Below are 20472 nucleotides of genomic sequence, written 5' to 3' on the forward strand. Positions count from 1 at the left end.
ACGAGCCCGCCGGTCGCTCTGCCGCACCGGAGGCAACATCGATGAGAGAAAGAGCAGCCCCCGTATCCTCGAAGCAGCGAGACGGCTGCTTCGAGGCTCATCGAGCGCCGCGGCTCATCCTACCAAATAGAAAACAAAATAACCTCGAGCCTGTAATTCCATTCCAAATTATCTCACAAATCCTACTCCATCGTCTATTCAGAGTGCTTCATTTTTTATGAAAATTTGTTACTTTTCCATAATCATTCATTGATTCGTTGCAATGATGAAATTTATGAAATTTATTAAAGTGAAAAACGTGCGTCTCACACGCGCCGCCGGAGCGAGCAGAGCGCTTCGGTATCGGTTCAATTTCTCGACGCGCTTTGTCTCCGATATCGTTTGTATGTACTTTTGTACATGCCTGCTCATCCATCTCCAATTCCTCGGACAATGGGACATTCCTTAGTTGGGAGAAGCGGCGAGCGGCGAGCGGCGATAGGATTGCAGTGACGATGAGACACCCCTCTCTCCGTGTGTTTGTCTCACGCTCTCGATATACTAATCTACACACGCGAACGCGCGAGCGATTCTCAAGCCTACCGAGGCTCATTCCAGAGGCTGACTCAGGCCTCAACGTTGCCAGCCGTTTCCTCTTTCGCCAACTTCTCTTCCCCCGCTTCCTGCTCTCGCCACCCACTGACTGTACAATTGAAATATCGATAAATGAATTTTATTAATTTATTAATCTTCGGTACTTATTATTGGCAATAATTATTCAAACTCGATTATTTGTCCCGCAAAGAAGCATCGAGTGATGATCGATCATATCGTCGAGTCTGTTCAAATTTGTTTCGTTTTTTTTCAAAGAGCCAAAATATAATATAAATACGTGTACAAGAGGATGAGAAAAAATCTTGCGAAAAATTGATAAATTCTCGAGATAGAAATTGTACAGCTGTATATTTATTCATCGCCTTTATCAATTTTTTTCAACTCTCCCAGTGTCTCCAATTTCGAGTCCTACACGATAAAATTTCCTATCATATGGTAGGGCTTTCTTCCTCCATTCTTGCTTTCCCGTCGTATGGAGAGAAGGTCATAAAACTGTAGTGTCTACGGTACATCGCATTTTCACAATGAATTAAAGTAAAAAAAAAAAAAAAAATGTAATGTATCATGCATAAAATGCAATGTTCTCACGTACAAATAATTTTCAAACATTTCCCTGATTCGCTCTATTTTTTCTTCACGTTCCTTTTTTTAAATACACATGTACACACAATGTCTCTCGTATTCCCCTATATTTATATTATACATCGACACAGTCTCTCTCTTCGTTATCACCGTGCACGCTTTTGTTCTTTTTTTCGTCCTCAACGCCCTCCTTCTTTCTTCATTGACGATTTTTTTTGATGGGAGATTCCTCCTCGTTGTTGTCTTCCTCGTCGTCGTCGCTTCGATTCAGCTTTTTCTTGCACCCCTTTAAGCTCTGTTATCACGGATTTTTTTCCCCAACGTTTCCAAATTGTAAATTACGACGTTTTTCATAAGTCTCGCTTTCCGTCCGATATAACACCAAGTCTCGGCTCAACGAACACTGTTTGGTTGGCCGGGGCAGCGATTTCGTCACAATAAATAAAGTGGGAAGATGTTGATTCGCGAGAAATGAGCAAAAAATGTTCCTACTTGGTCGTTAGGTTGAAAATATAATTGTATCGAAAAGCGAATGATGAAAAAAAGGTTCAAAAATGATTTTCAGTTATTATTATTTTTTTCTTATAAAAAACGTGTATAAAGTATCCTCATTAGTGGAAGTTCGGAAAAAGGAAGAGAAAAAATCAAATGGGCCAACAAACTGATCAGAATCGAGCCGAACGAGTTTCCCCTCGGTCCGCGTTCCATTCTCGATTCGCAAGATAATTGTTCTGAAAAGGCTTGTTCGAAAAAAATGGAGATTCAAAACTGACGATATCGATGAAGAAAGTTAAAATTCTTTTAAAAAAACGGTCAAAGTCTCTCCAAACGGATATCAAATTGTTCGGATGCAATATGAACTGCTCTTTTTCGTTTGGGACTAGATTATTACCTAAATGTAAATTAGGTATATATCTGACATAGACGAAAATAACTACCAGTTATTGGTAATGAGTCAGTTGTTAAAAAAGGTCACGTTGAAAAGAGAGAAGGAGAAAAAAAACAAATTCTCGATCGTGAACGATCAGAACTCGTTGACGAGCCACTATAATAATATGCGTCGGGTTCATCTATATACGAGATAAGTAATATTTCTTCAGTGTCGAAAGAGCAGTTCACAAGCATTTTTATCTTTCAATCAAGCTCGTTGCATTTTAAGAATTCATCAAGATGTTAAATTCCTTCTACCCTTGCGAATGGAGACAACAGAGGGCGACATAGCGGCGTAAAAATATCAATAATTATAGTTTTAACGAATCAGGTAACGCATACGTAACACATCTACCATACATTACACGCGCGCGCGCCTTTCCCCAAACAGCTTCGATTTTTTTTTCTCTTCCAGACCATGAGGAAAGTAGTTAATTTCGCGGATTGTACCAACTTTTCTTCCAGTCGTCTGTTGCTTGATTTTTTTACTCGTCGTAACAGCATTAACGGAGTTTTCCCTACCCCATTATACGTTTTGTTGATAGTTACGTCTCAAGAGGATCATTTTTTTCTACAACAACGTTCATTGCGAATGGACGTTGTTGCGTCAACGATATAACCTTGCAAAGTTTCGTAAGGCGTGTCCCACTGCTTTTCCCGAGTCACTCCTGTAATAAACCAGAATTCGTCAACTATCATCGTCTAACATTACACGACAGATACGATATAAATGGATGCATCGTGGCAAATGTAATTATAATGAAATTATTTCAAATGAATGTGTTCCATCCGTCTTCCCGATCATTTGCACGGTAATTGTTAGTTTTTCATAGGAAAAAAATATGCTCACCCCGTGACCGTTTGATGAAATTCGTGCAGCTGATCTGGCGTCGCTGTTGGTGATCCACCTGCATTTTGAGTCGGCATCGATTTTATCGCTTCTTCCAGCCACTGAGAGATTGACTGTATCCCCGCAAGAAAAAATTAATGTTCAGCTTCATTTCAAGTATTTTATCAAGAGACGTTCTTCCAGTTTTCTATAAAAACATGATTTTCTAAATGTTTTACACCGCGTCTTACCCTTCTGTCTAATATTGCCAATTCATAAATGACGTCAGCTACTTCGCCGAGCATGTACGAGGACAACGAGTACACGGAAGCGTGTAAAAGACTCGTTACCAAAGTTTGACCTTTCTCTTTTATAATAGCTTGCACCAATTCTTTCCTCGTCTCGAAATCCGGTCGACTCTAAAAGAAAATTATTCTTTAAATGTGCCGAATAAATTTGTTTACGCTCGCTTATCTGACTGAACTTTAAAACAAACGCAACAAACAAAAATTATAACGAACCTCATGCATTCGTCCACTATGGATGAGATCGAAGAAAAATTTCATCACCGAAGAATTTGCATCCCTGTGATCCAAACTCGATGCCATTAGTGCACAATCGACGATGCTTCCAAGCGCTGCTGAGTGCAGAAATGCGACTGGTGCTCTTTGGAGAAACCTTAGTGAGAAAGAAAAATTAACGTTTCTGGAATGCACGGAAATTGGCAAATAAATGCCCGGAGGAGCTTGATCCATTTTCTCGATTGGCAAAACAAGTTTTTTCATGCTCTCCGAGATTGCGATTATTCGAATATAAATTGCTGTTTTTCAGTGCGAATGATAGAAAAATAGTGATTAACCTTGCACACAGACGAAACAAATCGTCAACGGTATCGGGATGATTCCTGAGACCACCTTCTTGCTGTAAAACGGTAAAGGTCGGTGGAATAAAAGCTTCCAGCATTCCAAGTAGGCCGGCTTCGCAATCGGGGTCACTCGCATACTCGTCGACCAAAATCGATCCAAGATAGAGAAAACAGCTGTGATAGTGTCTTGCGTATAGTTGAACAATCTGAAAACGAAGCACTCGTAATTAGTATCCATCGTTGAATTTTTGCTGTTGAAAATGATACTTTTCCGCAAGGATCCAATTATTACTTGTTTGACGAGGGACTCGAGGATATGCGCCGATTGTCTACCGGTGCATCGGACCGCGAACCTCAAACACCTGCAACATCTCTCCATAAGTCGAGGATCTTCCTGATACAAGTCACACACGTTTGACAGTACGGGCCACATCTGCAACGGATATCGAATGAATCAGAAATGATCGAAAGAAAGAAAATACGGAATGACATGCTTGTTTATGAAAGATATCATGAAAATAGTTGGTTGATTAGAGAAAAAATATTATTTTCACTTCCAGTGAGAGACTCACTTCTGTGAGAACGATTTGGCAAGGATGTGGCTCGCATGCACCGTCCATGGGAATATTCGTATGCCTGAATATAGCGGCGAGTCTGTCGAGCCATATAACGGGATCAGTTTTGGATCCTTTGTCAACGGGACGGCTAGGATTTTCCATCAACGCGCACAACGGTCGTGCCTGAAACCAGCAGAGCTCCGTCATCGCTGGTGCTATTTCGTTGCGTGGCATCCGAGCGAGAATAAGAGATATTCCTGAAATAAGCGGAATTGTATACGACGAACTCTGAGATAGCACCATGAAAATACGATATACTTAAATAACTCCGGATCGATATTTACCCTTGAGCAATCCAATCGCAGCGTCATTACTTATTGCGAAACTGTCGAGATTTCGGGCAATTTGCAATAATCCCGGAAAATGTGAAGCTATGTGCAATGGGCAAGCCGCGCACACGTTTTGGAGAGCTCCTGACGCTGCATTTCCAAGTCCTCTCTGGCTCAGACAAGCCAGCAAAAAATTCAGCACAGGTTCTAAAATAAATCATCCATTTGAGTCTACGGAAAATTCATCCGCGTTAACCACTCCGGCTTATTTCGGTGACCCGAGCCGTGTTCCGAAAGCTATCCGAACTTCAGGGTACGAAATGACAATGAACAAAACGAGAATTTACCTAACGATCGAGGATGACTCTCGATCCATTCGCAAAGTTCACCGAGTAATAATATACTTGTATGCCTAACTGCAATGTGAGTATTTTCCGGAATATTTAGAATAGCTTCGACAACCTTTGGCACAACCTCATTTTCAGCCCTAAAAAAAATGTAAAAGCAAAATTAACAATCTTTATAAAGCGTCGATCGGCTAATACACCGATAACTTAAGAATCTCGGAATGATAAATATTTCGTGAGGCGGGGAGAAAAAAGAGATGGCAATAATATTCGTTATTTCTGTCGCAAGAATAACTGGAACTCACGGTAAAATATTCTTTGCCACCGCCTGCATTATGAAGAGAGCAGCTTCGGAAGAATCCCAAGTTGGTGCCTGACCAGGTTGACCTTGAGGACCGGCAGCCCCGGTCAAAGCGTTGAACATTTGTCGGAAGCAGTGTCTACTTCCAACGACAAAAACCACGTCTTTGATGAGCTCGGAAACTCGCGCACGAAAATCAGCGAATTCTTCGCCACCGCTGCCTTCTTCGACCAGACCAAGCTAGATTTTTTTCAATCAATCGATATCAAGACAAGACAAGCAACAGCTAATAAAACAATGAGAGTACATAATTTATGAATGATTATTTGTTCAACTGGTACTAACGTGATCCGGTTCCATCTGACAATGTTTGCAAAGCGATCCTATGAGCCTCTCGATGTGGGGTTTGAATGTAGCTGTCAAATCTTTGCAATTTTTCTCATAAAGGACTTCGGACAAGCGGAACCACAAATTAAAAGTGACTTGAGCAACGTCGTAATCGTGATGTCCAACACAGGTGAGAACAAGATCTAGTACTTTGATGGCGTAATGCTGTCTTCCACCGGCACATCCGTTCACTATCGTAACGAGGAAAGTTTCCGCCAATTCGGTAAAAATTCGACAGTAATTCAACGACCTGTTGTTGAACGTTATCATTAGCCAACTTTTTCTTTTTTTCGCCAGAATTTTCAACAATTCTGTCGCGATGAAAAATTTCATATCGAAATAAATGCTTTACAAACTTTTCCGTATCTTCGTGGGCAACCGATAAATGGTACGGCTGTTCTAGAGCCATTACGCTCGTGAAAAGGCATAATTGCAGTTGTTGCAGTTGGACGATGGATTCACTATTATTTTCCGTATTATTTAAATTGTTGTCCTCCTCTAATACTTGCAGAATTACGCAAACGCAGTCCGCAGCTGCCCCGTGCAATTGGTGCCCGGCCGCGTGATTTCCTAATACCTGTTTCAATACATAATTTATCGAAATAACCATTTATTTGAATTTTATTAGCGAGAGCTGGTAGCGAGATAATAAATTCATTCCGAGTTTGGACTAGCGAAATAAAGAGAAATAATATTTTGTAATGAACCTGAAAAGCGTAAGCCACCACGTCACTGTTTGGCACGGCATTCAATGAGATCGCGTGCACGGTCACCCAGCTAGTGAAGCAACGTAATATCCTCGTGTGAATTTGAGGATTATCACCGCCGTTCTTCAGACACATTTTCTAGAAAAGATCAATATTTTTAAGCTGCGATAATCACACTTTGTAAAACTCAAATGAATTCATTGAGAATTAATAACGAACCAAGAATTCAGTCACCGTATCCGAAACGCTACTCAGTTCTAAAAGTACGTGCTGTCTTCTGTTAGCACCTAGCCTGAAACAAAAAAATTTGTACCAATGAATAAGAAAATTCGGAAGATTTCGAATAGAAGATGCGTTATATAGCCTATGTTGGGCGGTTCCGTCGAGACGTTAATATATTTATAGATTATTCGCGGATAATTAGCGGGAGAGGGACGAGCGATCATCGACAAAAATCTATTAACAATGCGTCAAAAGAAGAGACAGGAATTACCTTAATAATCTAGAATTTATTTCTTCCGGCAGGACGGTCATTATTTCGAGCAATGGTCGAAGGCTCGTCATTGACCCGCCAAATCTGTTGATGAGATCGACTACAGGTTTTTGCCATGAAGGCATTTGTAGTGTAAAGTCTGCCAAAGCCACGCATAACTGAAAGTACAAATGCATTATTAAAGAATCATATTTCTCTAATACTGCAAAAAGAGTAAGAGAAAAAGATGTTGCAACTTCAAAATTACCTGTGTCACTATCACGCTGTTCGTATGTTCATCAATCTGGGATATGTATTCCAGCAAAGAGTCACGCAACGATATGTGGGCTTCCGTCGGCAGTTCGTGAAAAGACATTTGAATTTTTGTTCTCATTGTTTGAGCCGCAAAGTAACACGACCCCAAATCTCTCTTTTGTTGTAACATTTCGTCCGCCACTTTCCATGCATAAACCTTCCAAAAATAAAAAAGTTATTAGTTCAGAACATCTATGCATTACAATTGTTTTACATTTATCTTGAATCAATTGTCGATTCTTGCACTAGATATCTCAATTCGGAAGCACTGTTCATGCCAAAATCACTTGAAAAATTCACTGAATGTTTCAATAGAACTGAATAGATTGCTGTAAAAGATTGAAGAATAAAAATAACCAATAGTTTTCCTCATTAATTCTTTAAGGCGTGCAACTTGGCGACAGATTAGAAAAATGATCGGTCTGATTTTTGGGAAAAAGGGGAAATTTTACCAAAAACGAAGGGATCTAAAAAAGTATATTAGAACAAGAAAATCGAAGGCTAATAGTTTTTTTTTATTTTTCACATGTCAAAGATTTGATTCGTTTTTCGAGGTTATGTCGAGTTTAAAATATCGCTACTACAATATGCGGCGTACATACGATGACTGAAAATGCATTCAATCAAGATAATTAAGATTCGTTGAGGAAGAAAGAATTCTTGAAAATAACACCGAGACTATTTAATGTTGAAAAAAATGCTACCCGCAGTTCTGACTTACTGATTTTTGAAGTTCTTCGAGCCATTGGGACGCTTTTTCTTTCTCGGCAGGGACTGGATTATTGTACAACGAGTAAACAGCCTGATGGACGGTTTCCAGACTCGGTAACGAATCCATTCTTCATAAATCACCGATTAAATGAATATATATATATATATATACATATATATACATATATATTTATTTATTTATTTGTTCACTTTTGTAAATCCATGCAATTCCGGTGTTGGGTTCTCGTGAAAAAAAAGTTACGGATGTGAAAAATCATCCAAAATTTTCTGTTCTTCAAGCACACTAACAACACAGACAGCCAGATGTGTATTCTACAGAAAACAGTTGGCACTTTCACCACTCACCACTGAAGGCGCTCACTCAACTTGAAGTTCTTCGGAATATATGTATCAATTTTCTTTTTACTTCAAAAATTCTAATAGGATATCTACTGTACCAACAACCGATTGATTCTCCGGTCAAACCGATATGACGATGGCGCTGAGGCGAGATACTGTTGCAACAGTTTCGTCCGTGGTTTTTTCTCTGTTGGTTTTGTTTTTCATCAACACGATCACACACTCGCTCAAGCAGCAGCTATAAGAGCTATAATATGACCATTTGACAGTTTGTTAGGTCAAGCTAGGTATCACACGATTGATGATGCGGATCGTTTATGTTTTCAAAATCTTGATTAAATAAATACTATGGGCGATAGTAATTTACCAATTATCGAACCAACTATAGATTTTACGAAGGTTTCTCAATACAGTTTATCCTCACTAGTTCGCGTGACTGCCAAACTATATTCCTAATTCGTGTCAATAAATTTATTTCAGGTTCCGCCTATTCATCAAAAACGCACCATATCTTTTATTAATCATTTCGTCGTTAACGCAGTTTCGTTTTTGAACAAGCTCGCCCTCAACTGCGAAGAGAAATTATTTGATTTTGAGAATAAATTACAGAGAATCGAAGCTGCGGTTGTTATTCTCGAGTCTCGGGTAAGAATTGACTCAAATGCTCTGCCGTAACAAGAACTCCAAGCTGCCTTACTCATGTCTATGTGTTACTTTACTTCAACTGTGATGCAGCTAGCGTCAATACCGAGTTGTGAAGAAAAATTGCCTGTGCCGGAGAAAGTTTCCCAACAACTTCTCGAGGACAAAGAAAAAGTCGATGCGGAATCAATACCACCAGCAGAAGCAAAAGGAGACATCGATGAAACTGACAAACTAGTTGATGAGGGAGCTAACGATAAGGAGAAATTGATACCGATCTGTAAACATCCGCTTTATGAAGAGTTTTTCAGAATGAAAAATATTGGTGCAGCAGTGGAAGCTTTGAAACGAACGATGACTCTTCGAGGCTTGGACCCTGATGCACTGGAGTAAATATTCCAATGAACATCAATCACAATCATTTTTATTCATTTATTAGTGCTAGATATTTCTTCTTTCTCTTTTATTTGCAGCGATCCGCAACGTCAGGTGCCAAACAATTCACCCGAGGGACCAATTCAAACTTGAGACCTTTTATATCGTTTTGTGCACTCCAAGTACGCAGCCCTTCTTCCAAAGGAATGGAATTCTTAAAAGATTTACTTCTCAGTTTTTTCATTCCATTAGTTCAATTAAAATCATTCCTATTGATTTATTTATTCAGTGGATGTCGGTTAAAATGCCGATACACGAAAAAATATCCATCGGACCATCTTTGAACCTTCTCACAAGCTCAGAAGAATCATGCTTTTTGAAGACATATACTTTATTGTAAGCAAAATTTATTTTTTTTAGAGCATAGAGTATCCCAATAACGTACTTGTATACTTCAAAGACAAATACAACTGAAATAATTAAAACAACAAACTGTTCATGAAACAAGATGTTCTTTATTTCATGAAGGTTCATTTTACTTTTTTTTCTTCAATACAAATTTCTCAGAGATGGTTTAGAGAATTTTAGAATTGAATCATCTGCCCCTTCCTCTTTTTGTCACCGCCAAGTTCGAAGTGCTTGCAACGCTTCAGAGGTATCTGTTTCCTGTATTTGCATTCGGTGCATTCCATCCTCAATACAATTTTTTTGGTGGTCTTAGCCTGAAAACAGAATTACGATTTGTAAAAAACACATGGGAACGAAGGTGCTTAAAATAATTAGCCATTGAATTTTAGGACACAGTATTGACTCTGAGCAAACAGTTGAATTCAACAACACAAAAAGCAAAGTTTTGGATAACGATTGCAATTCTGCTTTATACAAGATAAAAAATTCATAATCGCTATAGACTTGAACGGTACCTTCTTTCTGAAAATGGGCTTAGTTTGTCCACCAAATCCTTGTTGTTTACGGTCATAACGTCTACGACCCTGAGCAGCGTGCCTTTCTTTGCTTTTTTTGTATTGTGTGACTTTGTGAGTCTTATGCACCTTGCACTTCTTGCAGAAGGTGCGTCTCTGCTTGGGAACGTTCACCTTGAAAAATAAAAAACCAAAAATCATGTTTTTGTTCATACGATGAGTGCAACAATCACAAGTACGAGAACACTGAGGTTAAGTAAGATCCATTAATTATATGAAGAAGAAACAAAAACACTAATCATAAACGCCGCGATAAAAACGAGGGAAGTTTGAATTTTGACAAAATGCACTTCACACAAATTTATTGAACTTTTGAAGGTTATGATTCCGTATGTATCGGAATGATTTTTTCATTCGCGTAGATTGAAAAGTAACACAATATTCGCGAGATAATGTTGTTGAATGATAAAGAGGATCGAATAAATGCAAACTTAATACTTGTGAATGGGGATTGTCGAAATATTGACGGATTAAATAGGAGGGATTGAAAAATACGTAGCGACCTACCATCTTGATTGTTTAGAAAGAAAGGGAACTGCTGGCACGAGTGTACACCGGCCGGAAGTGTACGATGTGAGAGCGCGGCGAGCGCATGCGCGGAGAACTAACCTTCGAAGCGCAAATAACTTGAAAGATAGCATTCGCTCTGTATTTTCAGGAATAGTGGCTAGGAACATTACGAAGCCGTATATTATCATGGTCATTATTATACTAATTTAATGATTAATCTCTGCTCGAACTACCGTTGGTTTGAGAAAAAAAAACATGATTGCAGAACGACTGTTGATTCATACAAATGAGATAATTCATATGTTCATCGTTTACGTCTTATTCTCATATGCGCGTGCGATACATCAGGTGGCTCTACTGAATACACCGATGTATCTTCATGTCTCCAAAAGAGATTGTTTCATTTTATATTCGTCATATAATATTTCATGAAATGATTATTATATATATTTATTCGCAAGATGGCTGCGATAGCGTCGCAGAAATGGCACGCTATCGAATGTAAGTCAGAATGAAATAAAAAATGATAGCGGTCGATGGGAGTATAGCTGGAAGCTGCTTTTTTTCCTCGGTAGGAGAGGCGCGACATCTATAACGCAAAATATTAATACACGTTTCTATTCGAAACAAGCGCGTTCGAGATGATTGATTTTTATCGTGAATCAATGCATAGTAAGGGAAAAGAAAAAGGGATTATTTAAACTAATCTTGGTTGATGATTACAAAGGTTCGACCTTTGCATCCTTGGGCCGTATGCGTTTAAAGAAAATGTAGCGTTGCGAATGGACAGTTTGAGATTTTTGAAATCGGAGCTCAATAGCCTCGAAGCAGTGTCTCTTCGGGGATCGTGAACTCTCGAACCCCTCGTGTTCGAGGCGATTGAATATAATAAATGAGCCCGACTAGAGTCTACGAAGGTTTGGCGAATTTCGCAATAATTAGGGTATGAAGGAACATTGAAATTTATCGAAATAATTTAATTGGGCGCGTTGATATGAGATAACGCGTATGACCAATCAGAGATTTATCGAGTTTCAAACACGCGCCATCTTCATTTTTGAACAAAGCGAGCGCGTCGGTGGGGTGTACGGAGTGTATGGTTTGTTGGCGTGTAAGAGCGAGAGAGATTGAGAGCTCGAGCGGCGAGGGGGATGAAAGAGGGAATCAAAGCGGCAAGGGGGTTGAGGGGAAGAAAAAAAGAGAGGGCAAGAGAGTACGACAGTGTTATCCTCCCGCTCGCGACAGTCTCTCGTCGTCTCATCAGTACACATCAAGCTCCTCTACCAACTGGTTCGTTTCTCTATTCTCTGTCTCTCTAAAACACGTTGTAAGAAACGCGGCTCCCTTTCTCTCTCACTCTAACCCTTGGTGTTTCCCCTTCCCCGTTTCGGGTTTCGCCTGACGACGCTTACTTGCTCTCTCGGGCATTTCGCCGGAAACCGACGCCGCGCGAGGACACATCGGCGGCTTACGTGCTCATCACACATACACACACACACAAACGCACGCACGCACGCGCACACACGTATATCCAGCAAATGCGCATACTCTTACTACAGTTATATAGACGCAGGCGCGCGCGCGTGATCGTGTTGGAAAAGAGAGGGAGTTGAAACAGACCTACGGGGCCGTATACTTTACGTTCTCGCGCGATAGTACGAAAGCAACGAGGGGGAGAGAGAGCCCACAGTTCGTCAGAAGCAAGCGAACCCGCGGATTCGTAGCACTGTAACGGAGAAGCGCCAACGGGAAATAATACCAACAGCGTGCACAATATTTCATAAATCGTGAACACGATTCCATTGAATAAATATCAATTATAAAAAGTAATTTAAAAGAAATAATAACCAAAATGAGCACCAAGGAAAATAACGAGGCTGCGGTGGAGAAGGCAACGGAAAACGACAAGCCGACGGGGGACGCAAAGTGCGAGCTCAAGGGAATCAAAAGGGCGGCTGAGGTAAGTTTTCTTATTTCTCAGAACGAATTTTTTTCATTATTTTCGAGTCAATTCGTGTTTGCTTGTCTCTAAACAGTGAAAGGTATCGCGGTTTCGTGTTTTTTTTTTCTTTTTTCTTTTTATAATGGAGACGAGAACGGAGTTTGGGCGAGAGAGACCGAGATATAAAATTCCTAGACGCGTAGCGTCTCTCGCGTGCGTTCTTCCTGTTTTTTTTGCTCCGTTTTGTTATATCCTCGAAAGTGCGGTTTTCTGCACCTGTAAATAGTTTGTTGCCATCACGAAGCGCTAGTGCGTGTTGTATGTTTGTATGCGTGCGTGCGTGTGTTGAGGATATCGAAAGCTACGCGAATCCAAGGAGCGAGGGACGAAGATTAAAGACATGTGGGATATACGCCGGCCGGCATTTTCTTCGGGCTCCATTTTTCCTTTCACCTCTTTCTTTCGTTTATCTTCGCGCCCGAACTGCTCTTCGATCGGTATATGAAAAACTTGGCTTTCTGTTGAAAACAAATGTATATCCTGCTCCAATCATGAACTATGGAGAATAATGAAAGAGAGCGAGGGAAAAAAGATAGAGAAGTGACGCCATGTACCCCGCGCGTCGGTTGATCACCCCTGTCGTCACAATGCCGTCTATAATTACCGATCGAGATAGAGGGATAGAAAGAGAGAGAGAGAGAGAAGGACAGATAGAACTCGTGTTACGTTCATAGCAAAGAAATAAATATGGCGGACTCCATCATCAATGATACTCGAAGAAAACATAAAAAACAAAAAATCCCTAGTCCGGTACATCGGAACGATCTCGGCGACGCCATGTGCTTCGAAAAATGATTTTTTTCCCATGTATTCGCGAACGGTAACCCGATCGTATTTTGTATTTATTTTTACTCCTTATCGTCATGCGCTCATTGCCAGAGAATAAAAGAATTTCGGTGGCAAGTACGCTTTTTTTGTGCCTCCCTGTCATCGTTTCGTTTATGAAAAAATCAAGTCCGATCTCCCGCGCATTTCTTCGAGTTCCGTATTAAATTGTTCCAAGCTCTCTTATTCTTTCTCATTCGCACATGCGTTAAATGTATCGTTATCCATTATGGCGACCGTGTAACTGCCTGTGGACGTCTTTCTCCCTCTCTCATCGTCTCCGAGCGTCTATCCGAGCTCCCTCCGGTACAAACCGCTCTTTCGTAATTGATCAATAATTAGATATGAATAATACGACGCTTTTATACTCGGTGAATTATAACAAGAGACATATATAATATTGAGCACGCGTTGAAACGACGCCGCCCTCAAAATTGTTTACCCGGTGTGCGTGCATAAACATAGCGATGCTCGCGCCACTCGGAGCCTTCTTCGAGGAGAATGAACAAGCGAAAGAGAGATAAATGAAGAGTCTGGATTTGATGCATAGCGAGTGAACAACTGCAGGACAGCAGCACCCCCGCCATGCATTATATTCCTACACTCTTTTCGACGCGTGCGATACATCGCTTTCTGTCTCTTTCCCCTTCCCCTCCCCCCCTCTCACCCCCGCTCCTTCTCTTTAGCTCGCCACTCTCGGTGTTTCCCTCTCTCTTGCACGTGGCTAATAGAAACCGTGCCGTTCGCCTACTGTCGTTCGCTCTTCTTTCCTCTTACGAACTTTCGAGAAAACCTCGCGTAGCCGTAACTTTTCCATGCTCAAAGTATAGAACGACGCCGCCGACCGACGCTGTGCATCCGTCTTCCTCTCGCAGTCTATCCTTCATTATTTCTCCCTTTTTTTGCGATACGATATTATCCACTATATTTTTATTTACGAAGATAGGGTTGATACATATTTCCACCAATGATCCGCTTACTGTCGCGTTCGAGAACATCGTCGAGGGGCCGGGGGGGGGGGGGGGGGGGGGGGTATTGATAGTATAGCACTCATCGATCACCGGGGTAACGAAAGTACGAGCGCGTCACGTGGATTTGTGAACCGGCGTGGTTCTATTCGATCCGGTATTGTTGCCGGAGCGTTGGTAAACGTTCTTTGCAAATAAACCTTTCTTCCATCCACCATTTATGTAACACAATTGTAACATATTTTTTTTCTATTTTATATACCACACGAGCTTTTTATTCGCATCGTGTATTTTACAATTAGGCTCGGAACTCCTTCAATCGTATTTCACGCGCGGATCGATCCTGGTGTAGAAGCGAAGCGTGCTGCGAGACTCCACGCGCACCCGGCATTCCTGTGCCCGTCTTTTATTTTTTCACGAATCTCTACCCACTGTTCTGTGCCGTCAATCGCGTTTCTTCGTGGCTAATTTTGTACCCTCTCATGCCGGATATCAGTGGCGGTTCGTTATCGACAATATCGATGAATTCGGCCCGCCGTGGCTCTTATCTCTTTTATCATGAGCAAAATCGCCCAGTTTCGATCGGGCAACGATTTTTGCCCGTTGCTCGGCGATCGAATGGCGGGAAAAGAGAGAGCGCGCGCGCGCGAAAGATAAATTAAGCGCGAAAACACACGAATTCTGCTTGTGAACACACTTGCAATAACATCATTCGAATATTGAACTACGGAGCTGTCATATGTGCGAATGCAAATGTAGGGTAAAGGCTAGTCGTCGGTCCTGCAACCATGGAAGGGCGGCGCTCTCTATCCGCGCCGGTACATGCTCGATCACCGGGTATTTTGCTCTATGCCACATTTTAATACGGTCTAAAAACGTTGGGTTATCTCCCGAAGACCTTGTGATTAACAGCGCCATTGGAAAGAAGATTATCGCGCCTCTGTCACGGCAGTGTTACATCGCAGAGTTGAGCCCGTGCATTTACGCGCGCGCGCACACACACATTTGTCGTACTACACGCCGTCGTGCGCGCGTAGACGTATTAAAAAATATACATGGAGCTTACGGGACCGAACTCGCGAGGATACTCGTGTCACTTTCGCTGCATTTCACAAACAAAACTTGACTCGCAAATAATGGAAGAATCATAAAGTTCCTATGTTAGTATTTGTGAGATCTCATCTCGGAATTAGACCGAACAGAAAAATAAATGTTTACGATGTTCCTTGCGTGGCGGGAAACGTATTCGAAGCTTCTTCTCCTTTTCTCCTCGTAGGCTGACTTCTACATCGTCCGTGAGACTAGCATGACCACTGGTTATGTAGTAACCGCTTCGACCAAGGTTGGTATTCGAAGCTAACACTAATTCATTAGGGAGCAGGCGAGAGTAGAATCGAGCACGCGCGACACACACACCCGTCAACGTTTTTTTCTCTTCCCCTCGAAAGTTACGACGCGAATGTGCAAAAGAGAGAGAGAGAGAGAGAGAGACAGATAACGCAAGTGTATGCGTGTGAAGAACGCCGCGCACCGTCCGCCAACGCGGTTCTGTACATTCGCCACGTTCCAGCCAATAGAAAACCTCTGTCCAACTCCTCTTTACGAATCAACTGTCTCATTGGACAGTAGGGCCAGTACCCTCCTAGCCCCCCTGCCGCTTTTATTCTTCTGTGGCGGCGCGCTCTTTTACCTACGTCGACAAAGCCCTCTAGCGCCCCTGGCGTTTCATCCACGATTCCAGGGATTCGACGATTCTTCTCTTTCCTCCTGCCCACTTCCAGCCCCTCTGCCACTCGGTTGGATATTTTTGCTTTTTCAAACTCATGGGGAGCTTTCCAACGTGCGACGCGGAGCAACACTGCCGCACAAGTGTCTTTCAACTAGAGCGGAATAACACGGTACGCGGTGCTACACCGTTTCGCGCCGCGTTCCTCGTTGGAAATCATCTTCCACTGAAAGCTCTTGACAGTTTTTTTTTACACTTTTGCATGGGCGTTCCATCGTCGAAACATCAATTCCGAATCAAATTTTCTTTTTGTTTTCTTCTTTTTTTATTTCTATTCCGTCTATACGAGATGCAAGTGCATTGTTTTTCTTCTTCGATCTCCCGGTTCCGATCTTCCTGGCGGAACGAGGTCGATTCTCCACTCCCCTCCTCTTTTTCCCCCTTCCGAACGCCGGCTACCTCGTAGAACTCGGACTCCTGTCGTTCACGCGGGAAAACTTCTCGTTTCTTGACACGCGCCGGCAGCAGCAGCAGAAACCTTCTTTTACCGACTGCCGGGCGTTTGTTCGATCTGCTGATAAAGAAATGGAAAACCAGCCCATTCGAATATCGATGCGTTTTTCGCGGCATAGTTTCAGGATAGGCGAATGTTTTTTGGAAAAATTTAAAAGCTTTTCCATTCGCTCGGTTGATACGAAGCTACGGATGTAAATACTGGTGAAATTCATTAAATTCAAAACTAATAGATTTTATTTTACAGGATAAAAACGACGAAGTTAAAAAACACAAGAAAGACGAGAACGGTGCCGGCGAGGTCGAGGAGGATGTGGACGAGGAAGAATTGGAAGACGAGGAGGACGATGTTGAGGGTGACGGCGACGATGACGACGAGGATTTGGAGGTCGAAGGCGAGGGAGATCTCGATTCCGCCGAAGGTCAGTATCATTCTTGATGAAATTTTAAATTGGGGGGGTATTATCTTGTACAAAAAGTATCCAACGTTTGAATCTCTCAATCGAATGATTTATCTTGAAATTTAAATGATCCTGGAACTCTCATGATACTCGAGATAGAATATAAAACTCGATTCAACTTGTCTCTCCGAAATATTAATTTTACTGTAAATTTTCCACAGATGAGGAAGACGATGAGGTCGAGGGGGAGGGCGAGGGTGAAGCGGGGGCCGACGAATACGACGATGACGACGCATAATATAAAGAGGGAAATAAGAAACTCTATCGGTAAGAACGCGGGAGGTCCAAGGGTAAACGATGGCTGGCGCAATTGTTGGAGCAGGAACCGTTTGAAATCGTTCTCACCAAATAAAAAAAAGAGCAACGGTCCAATGCCGGACAAAATAGAAGAACAGCGATGTAACAACGAGACAACAGCGAACAGCGAAGAAGACTTTACCCTGACATTGTGCGGTTGGTGGAAAAATAATATCGACGCCGAATCATGTCCGAACGACTAAATGTCGAAACCTCCTGATTTACCGCTAAATGAAAAAACAAATTGAATATATTTATATATATAAATATACATATATATATATATATATATCTATATACATATACGAAATATACACGCAATTGTGTATATCCTTACTGTACACACATGCGCGCGCGCGCCCGCGTAAACACACATTCACACAAGCACATATGTATTTATATATATATATATATATATATGTATATCTATATATATACGTGTATGGTTAAGTATAATAGCGGCAACTGCAACAGTAAACGACGATGACGACGACGACGACAACGGACAAATTGCAAAATATCGCCAGAGTTGCGGTGGACTGACGCTTCGTAGTTAGGGTCGATTTAAAAGACGAATTAATTGAAAAGTAAAAACGAAAACCACGGTCTTGGGCCTCTGCAATTCTGGCCAACCTAAGCCATCACCAAAAACCGCTGCGTGTTAGGTCCAACATCGACGACGAGATCACTCTCCCACGGGTTCAAATTAACGGAAATTATATTACATCCTTCTCGTTCCTTTCTCCCTCTTTCTCTGTCTCTCTCCTGCTGGAACATCTCCCAGGTGCAACAGAGTCTCGCCCTGTTCCTCTGTGCTCCTAGTGAACGCTTCCTGCCGCCTCGCTGAAATAATTCAAGCGCAACTCGGAGGTTCATCTTGTAGAAAAAAAATCATGTACGCGCGTCGAGAAACACCTTGTCCTATGATCCTGTATGTACACGTACGTGGCGGAAAAACATGCGTATCGGAGAGATTCCGTCGTTCGATCTCCGGCCGAAACAAATTGACAGAAAGAAAAATGCTATTCCAACTGGTACTCGTCGCCATTCGTTCGCGGCTGACTCTTCTTCGCGACGAGACAGTTTTTCAACGAGATAATAAGAATAAAAAAGCGAGAAGAACGGGAAGAATGAAAAAGAAACAAAAACTTATTTAAGAATAAAAACAAAAAGCTCTATTGTATTTAAAAATAGTGTAAAATGGACGAATGTGGGTGATGATTTTTTCTTTTTTTTTACACTTGAAATCAAATTGCGTTTGTAGGGTTGACGAATGCCTCTCACATATAGTGCGCGTGACTGAGTTTTATTTTAAATACCAATAATGTGTAATAGACGAAGAATAATGAATAATAAATAATGAAGAAGGGGGTTTAATAAATAGTTGAAAAATGAATAATGAAGGTGAAATGAAGAGAAGAAAAACGGACGATAGAGCGAGAGGGAGGAAAAGGGGGAGGGAGGAGGTAGGTGTCACGTCGAAACAATGCCGAAGCGGGTGGAATGCTAGCCGATGTTTTACACGAGGTTATTTATTATAAATTGGTGCATTTTTTTTTAAATTCGAACGAGCGACAAAGACGTGCCGATGAACTGAAATAACTGACCAATATGGACCAGTAATGGTGAAAATAATGAGGCATCGCTCGGTGTGGTGAACGATGCACGGGTTATATGAGGAATGCTCAAGAGATAACTTTTAAAAGAAGAGAAATAACTGAAAAAAGCAATCGAATCGTATACCGGATTCCTTACCTTCGTGAAACCTCTCTCTCGTGCCCTGCACGATTTTACCGATGGACCGACCTCTTCAAATAAAATGGAAAAATACATATTGTAGCTTGAGAAAAGAAATTTTCATCATTTATACGTGAAAAGATGTATTAAATTTGAAAAAAAAAAAAAAATTCCAGGAGATTACAGTTCCGAATCAACGTAAGAAAAAAAGTTATGCCAATGGGCGAATAATATCTGAATCGAAAAACATAACTTATCGGAATCGCCGATTAAACGCCGGTAGCATACCACCGAATCCAGATGCCTTCCGATCATCCGGTTGCTTATCCATTCGTTTCAAGTCTCTTACTGCTGCTGCATGGGGTCAGTTTCGATCGGGCAAACCCATGAAAAGCCCACAGAAGAATCGCCGAGCCAGAGGTATGTGGCTGGTGCGGCGACGGCGGCAAATTCACATTTCCTTTTGGACATTCGGTTGCGGTGTTTGGTTTCCGCGCTGGATCCACCACGTGGATAAAAATAATGCGTATGTGTATTTGCGTGTGCGTGCGCGTGTTTGTATGTGACTCCGACCGTTGCATAGTAATGATACATAGCATGTATAAAGTTATGGACTAAGGAACATTTTATTATTAACAATGATACCGTGTAAACGTATACCATAAAAGATAAAAAAAAATCGAGAAAAGATCGGACGTTCGTTGCACTCCGGATTTCGGCATAATGAAAATAAATAAATAGATATATAAACGAACGATCAGAGAAATCTTTGTCACGATTCGACGTGTCAAATTTTTGCTCCGCTATGAAAGATAAACAAAAAACTAACATATAACAATCAGGTTCCGAAGGGAGAAGCTATTCTTCTCTCGCCCCTCCTCCCCCCCTTCGACGGAGACACACAAACGCATATATACGTTTCACATGGGATAACTTGACTCTCGATTGTACATTTTCACAATAAATTAACAATGTATGATAGCGGAAAGTGTTGGAATTAATGAAATTGTTAAGAAGATGAAGAAACGACGACGAAAGTTACGGATGAAACATATGCCCCAAACACCCCCATAAATTTTCTTACTTCCATGTAGCTTTCATGCGTTTCTTTTGGATCGCGTCGAATCATCGATTGCAACAATCGTTT

At 41.5% G+C, this 20472-nt stretch overlaps 4 protein-coding genes across 5 annotated transcripts; 2 read left to right on the top strand and 2 right to left on the bottom strand.

Moving 5' to 3' along the window:
* Positions 1–923: 923 nt before the first annotated feature.
* Positions 924–8238, bottom strand: Tnpo-SR (transportin 3). Of its 2 annotated transcripts, XM_043418827.1 has the most exons (18): positions 8137–8189; positions 7937–8054; positions 7169–7372; positions 6922–7079; positions 6648–6720; positions 6429–6566; positions 6078–6298; positions 5680–5971; positions 5339–5574; positions 5034–5173; positions 4702–4893; positions 4373–4614; positions 4093–4233; positions 3795–4006; positions 3457–3613; positions 3187–3354; positions 2957–3069; positions 924–2774 (listed from the first exon to the last, which is right to left on the bottom strand). In XM_043418827.1, the coding sequence occupies exons 1-18, from the start codon at positions 8148–8150 to the stop codon at positions 2714–2716; spliced, it is 2880 nt and encodes a 959-aa protein (XP_043274762.1). In that variant the 5' UTR covers positions 8151–8189; the 3' UTR covers positions 924–2713. The 2 variants fall into 2 exon arrangements, with proteins under 2 accessions (XP_043274762.1, XP_043274763.1); XM_043418828.1 differs by having other exon boundaries at positions 7937–8238.
* Positions 8239–8511: 273 nt separating this feature from the next.
* CCDC53 (Coiled-coil domain containing 53) lies at positions 8512–9807 on the top strand. Its single transcript, XM_043418840.1, has 4 exons — positions 8512–8685; positions 8767–8931; positions 9022–9317; positions 9402–9807. The coding sequence occupies exons 1-4, from the start codon at positions 8635–8637 to the stop codon at positions 9454–9456; spliced, it is 567 nt and encodes a 188-aa protein (XP_043274775.1). The 5' UTR covers positions 8512–8634; the 3' UTR covers positions 9457–9807.
* Positions 9797–10937, bottom strand: RpL36A (ribosomal protein L36A). The gene is made up of 3 exons (XM_043418843.1): positions 10794–10937; positions 10227–10400; positions 9797–10025 (listed from the first exon to the last, which is right to left on the bottom strand). The coding sequence occupies exons 1-3, from the start codon at positions 10794–10796 to the stop codon at positions 9888–9890; spliced, it is 315 nt and encodes a 104-aa protein (XP_043274778.1). The 5' UTR covers positions 10797–10937; the 3' UTR covers positions 9797–9887.
* Positions 10938–12043: 1106 nt separating this feature from the next.
* LOC122410592 (prothymosin alpha-B) lies at positions 12044–20306 on the top strand. The gene is made up of 3 exons (XM_043418842.1): positions 12044–12756; positions 17078–17252; positions 17453–20306. Exons 1-3 carry the CDS (start codon positions 12649–12651, stop codon positions 17527–17529), a joined length of 360 nt encoding a protein of 119 aa, XP_043274777.1. The 5' UTR covers positions 12044–12648; the 3' UTR covers positions 17530–20306.
* Positions 20307–20472: the final 166 nt, after the last annotated feature.

This window comes from Venturia canescens, chromosome 5, assembly GCF_019457755.1.
Source record: "Venturia canescens isolate UGA chromosome 5, ASM1945775v1, whole genome shotgun sequence".
Taxonomy (NCBI): domain Eukaryota; kingdom Metazoa; phylum Arthropoda; class Insecta; order Hymenoptera; family Ichneumonidae; genus Venturia; species Venturia canescens.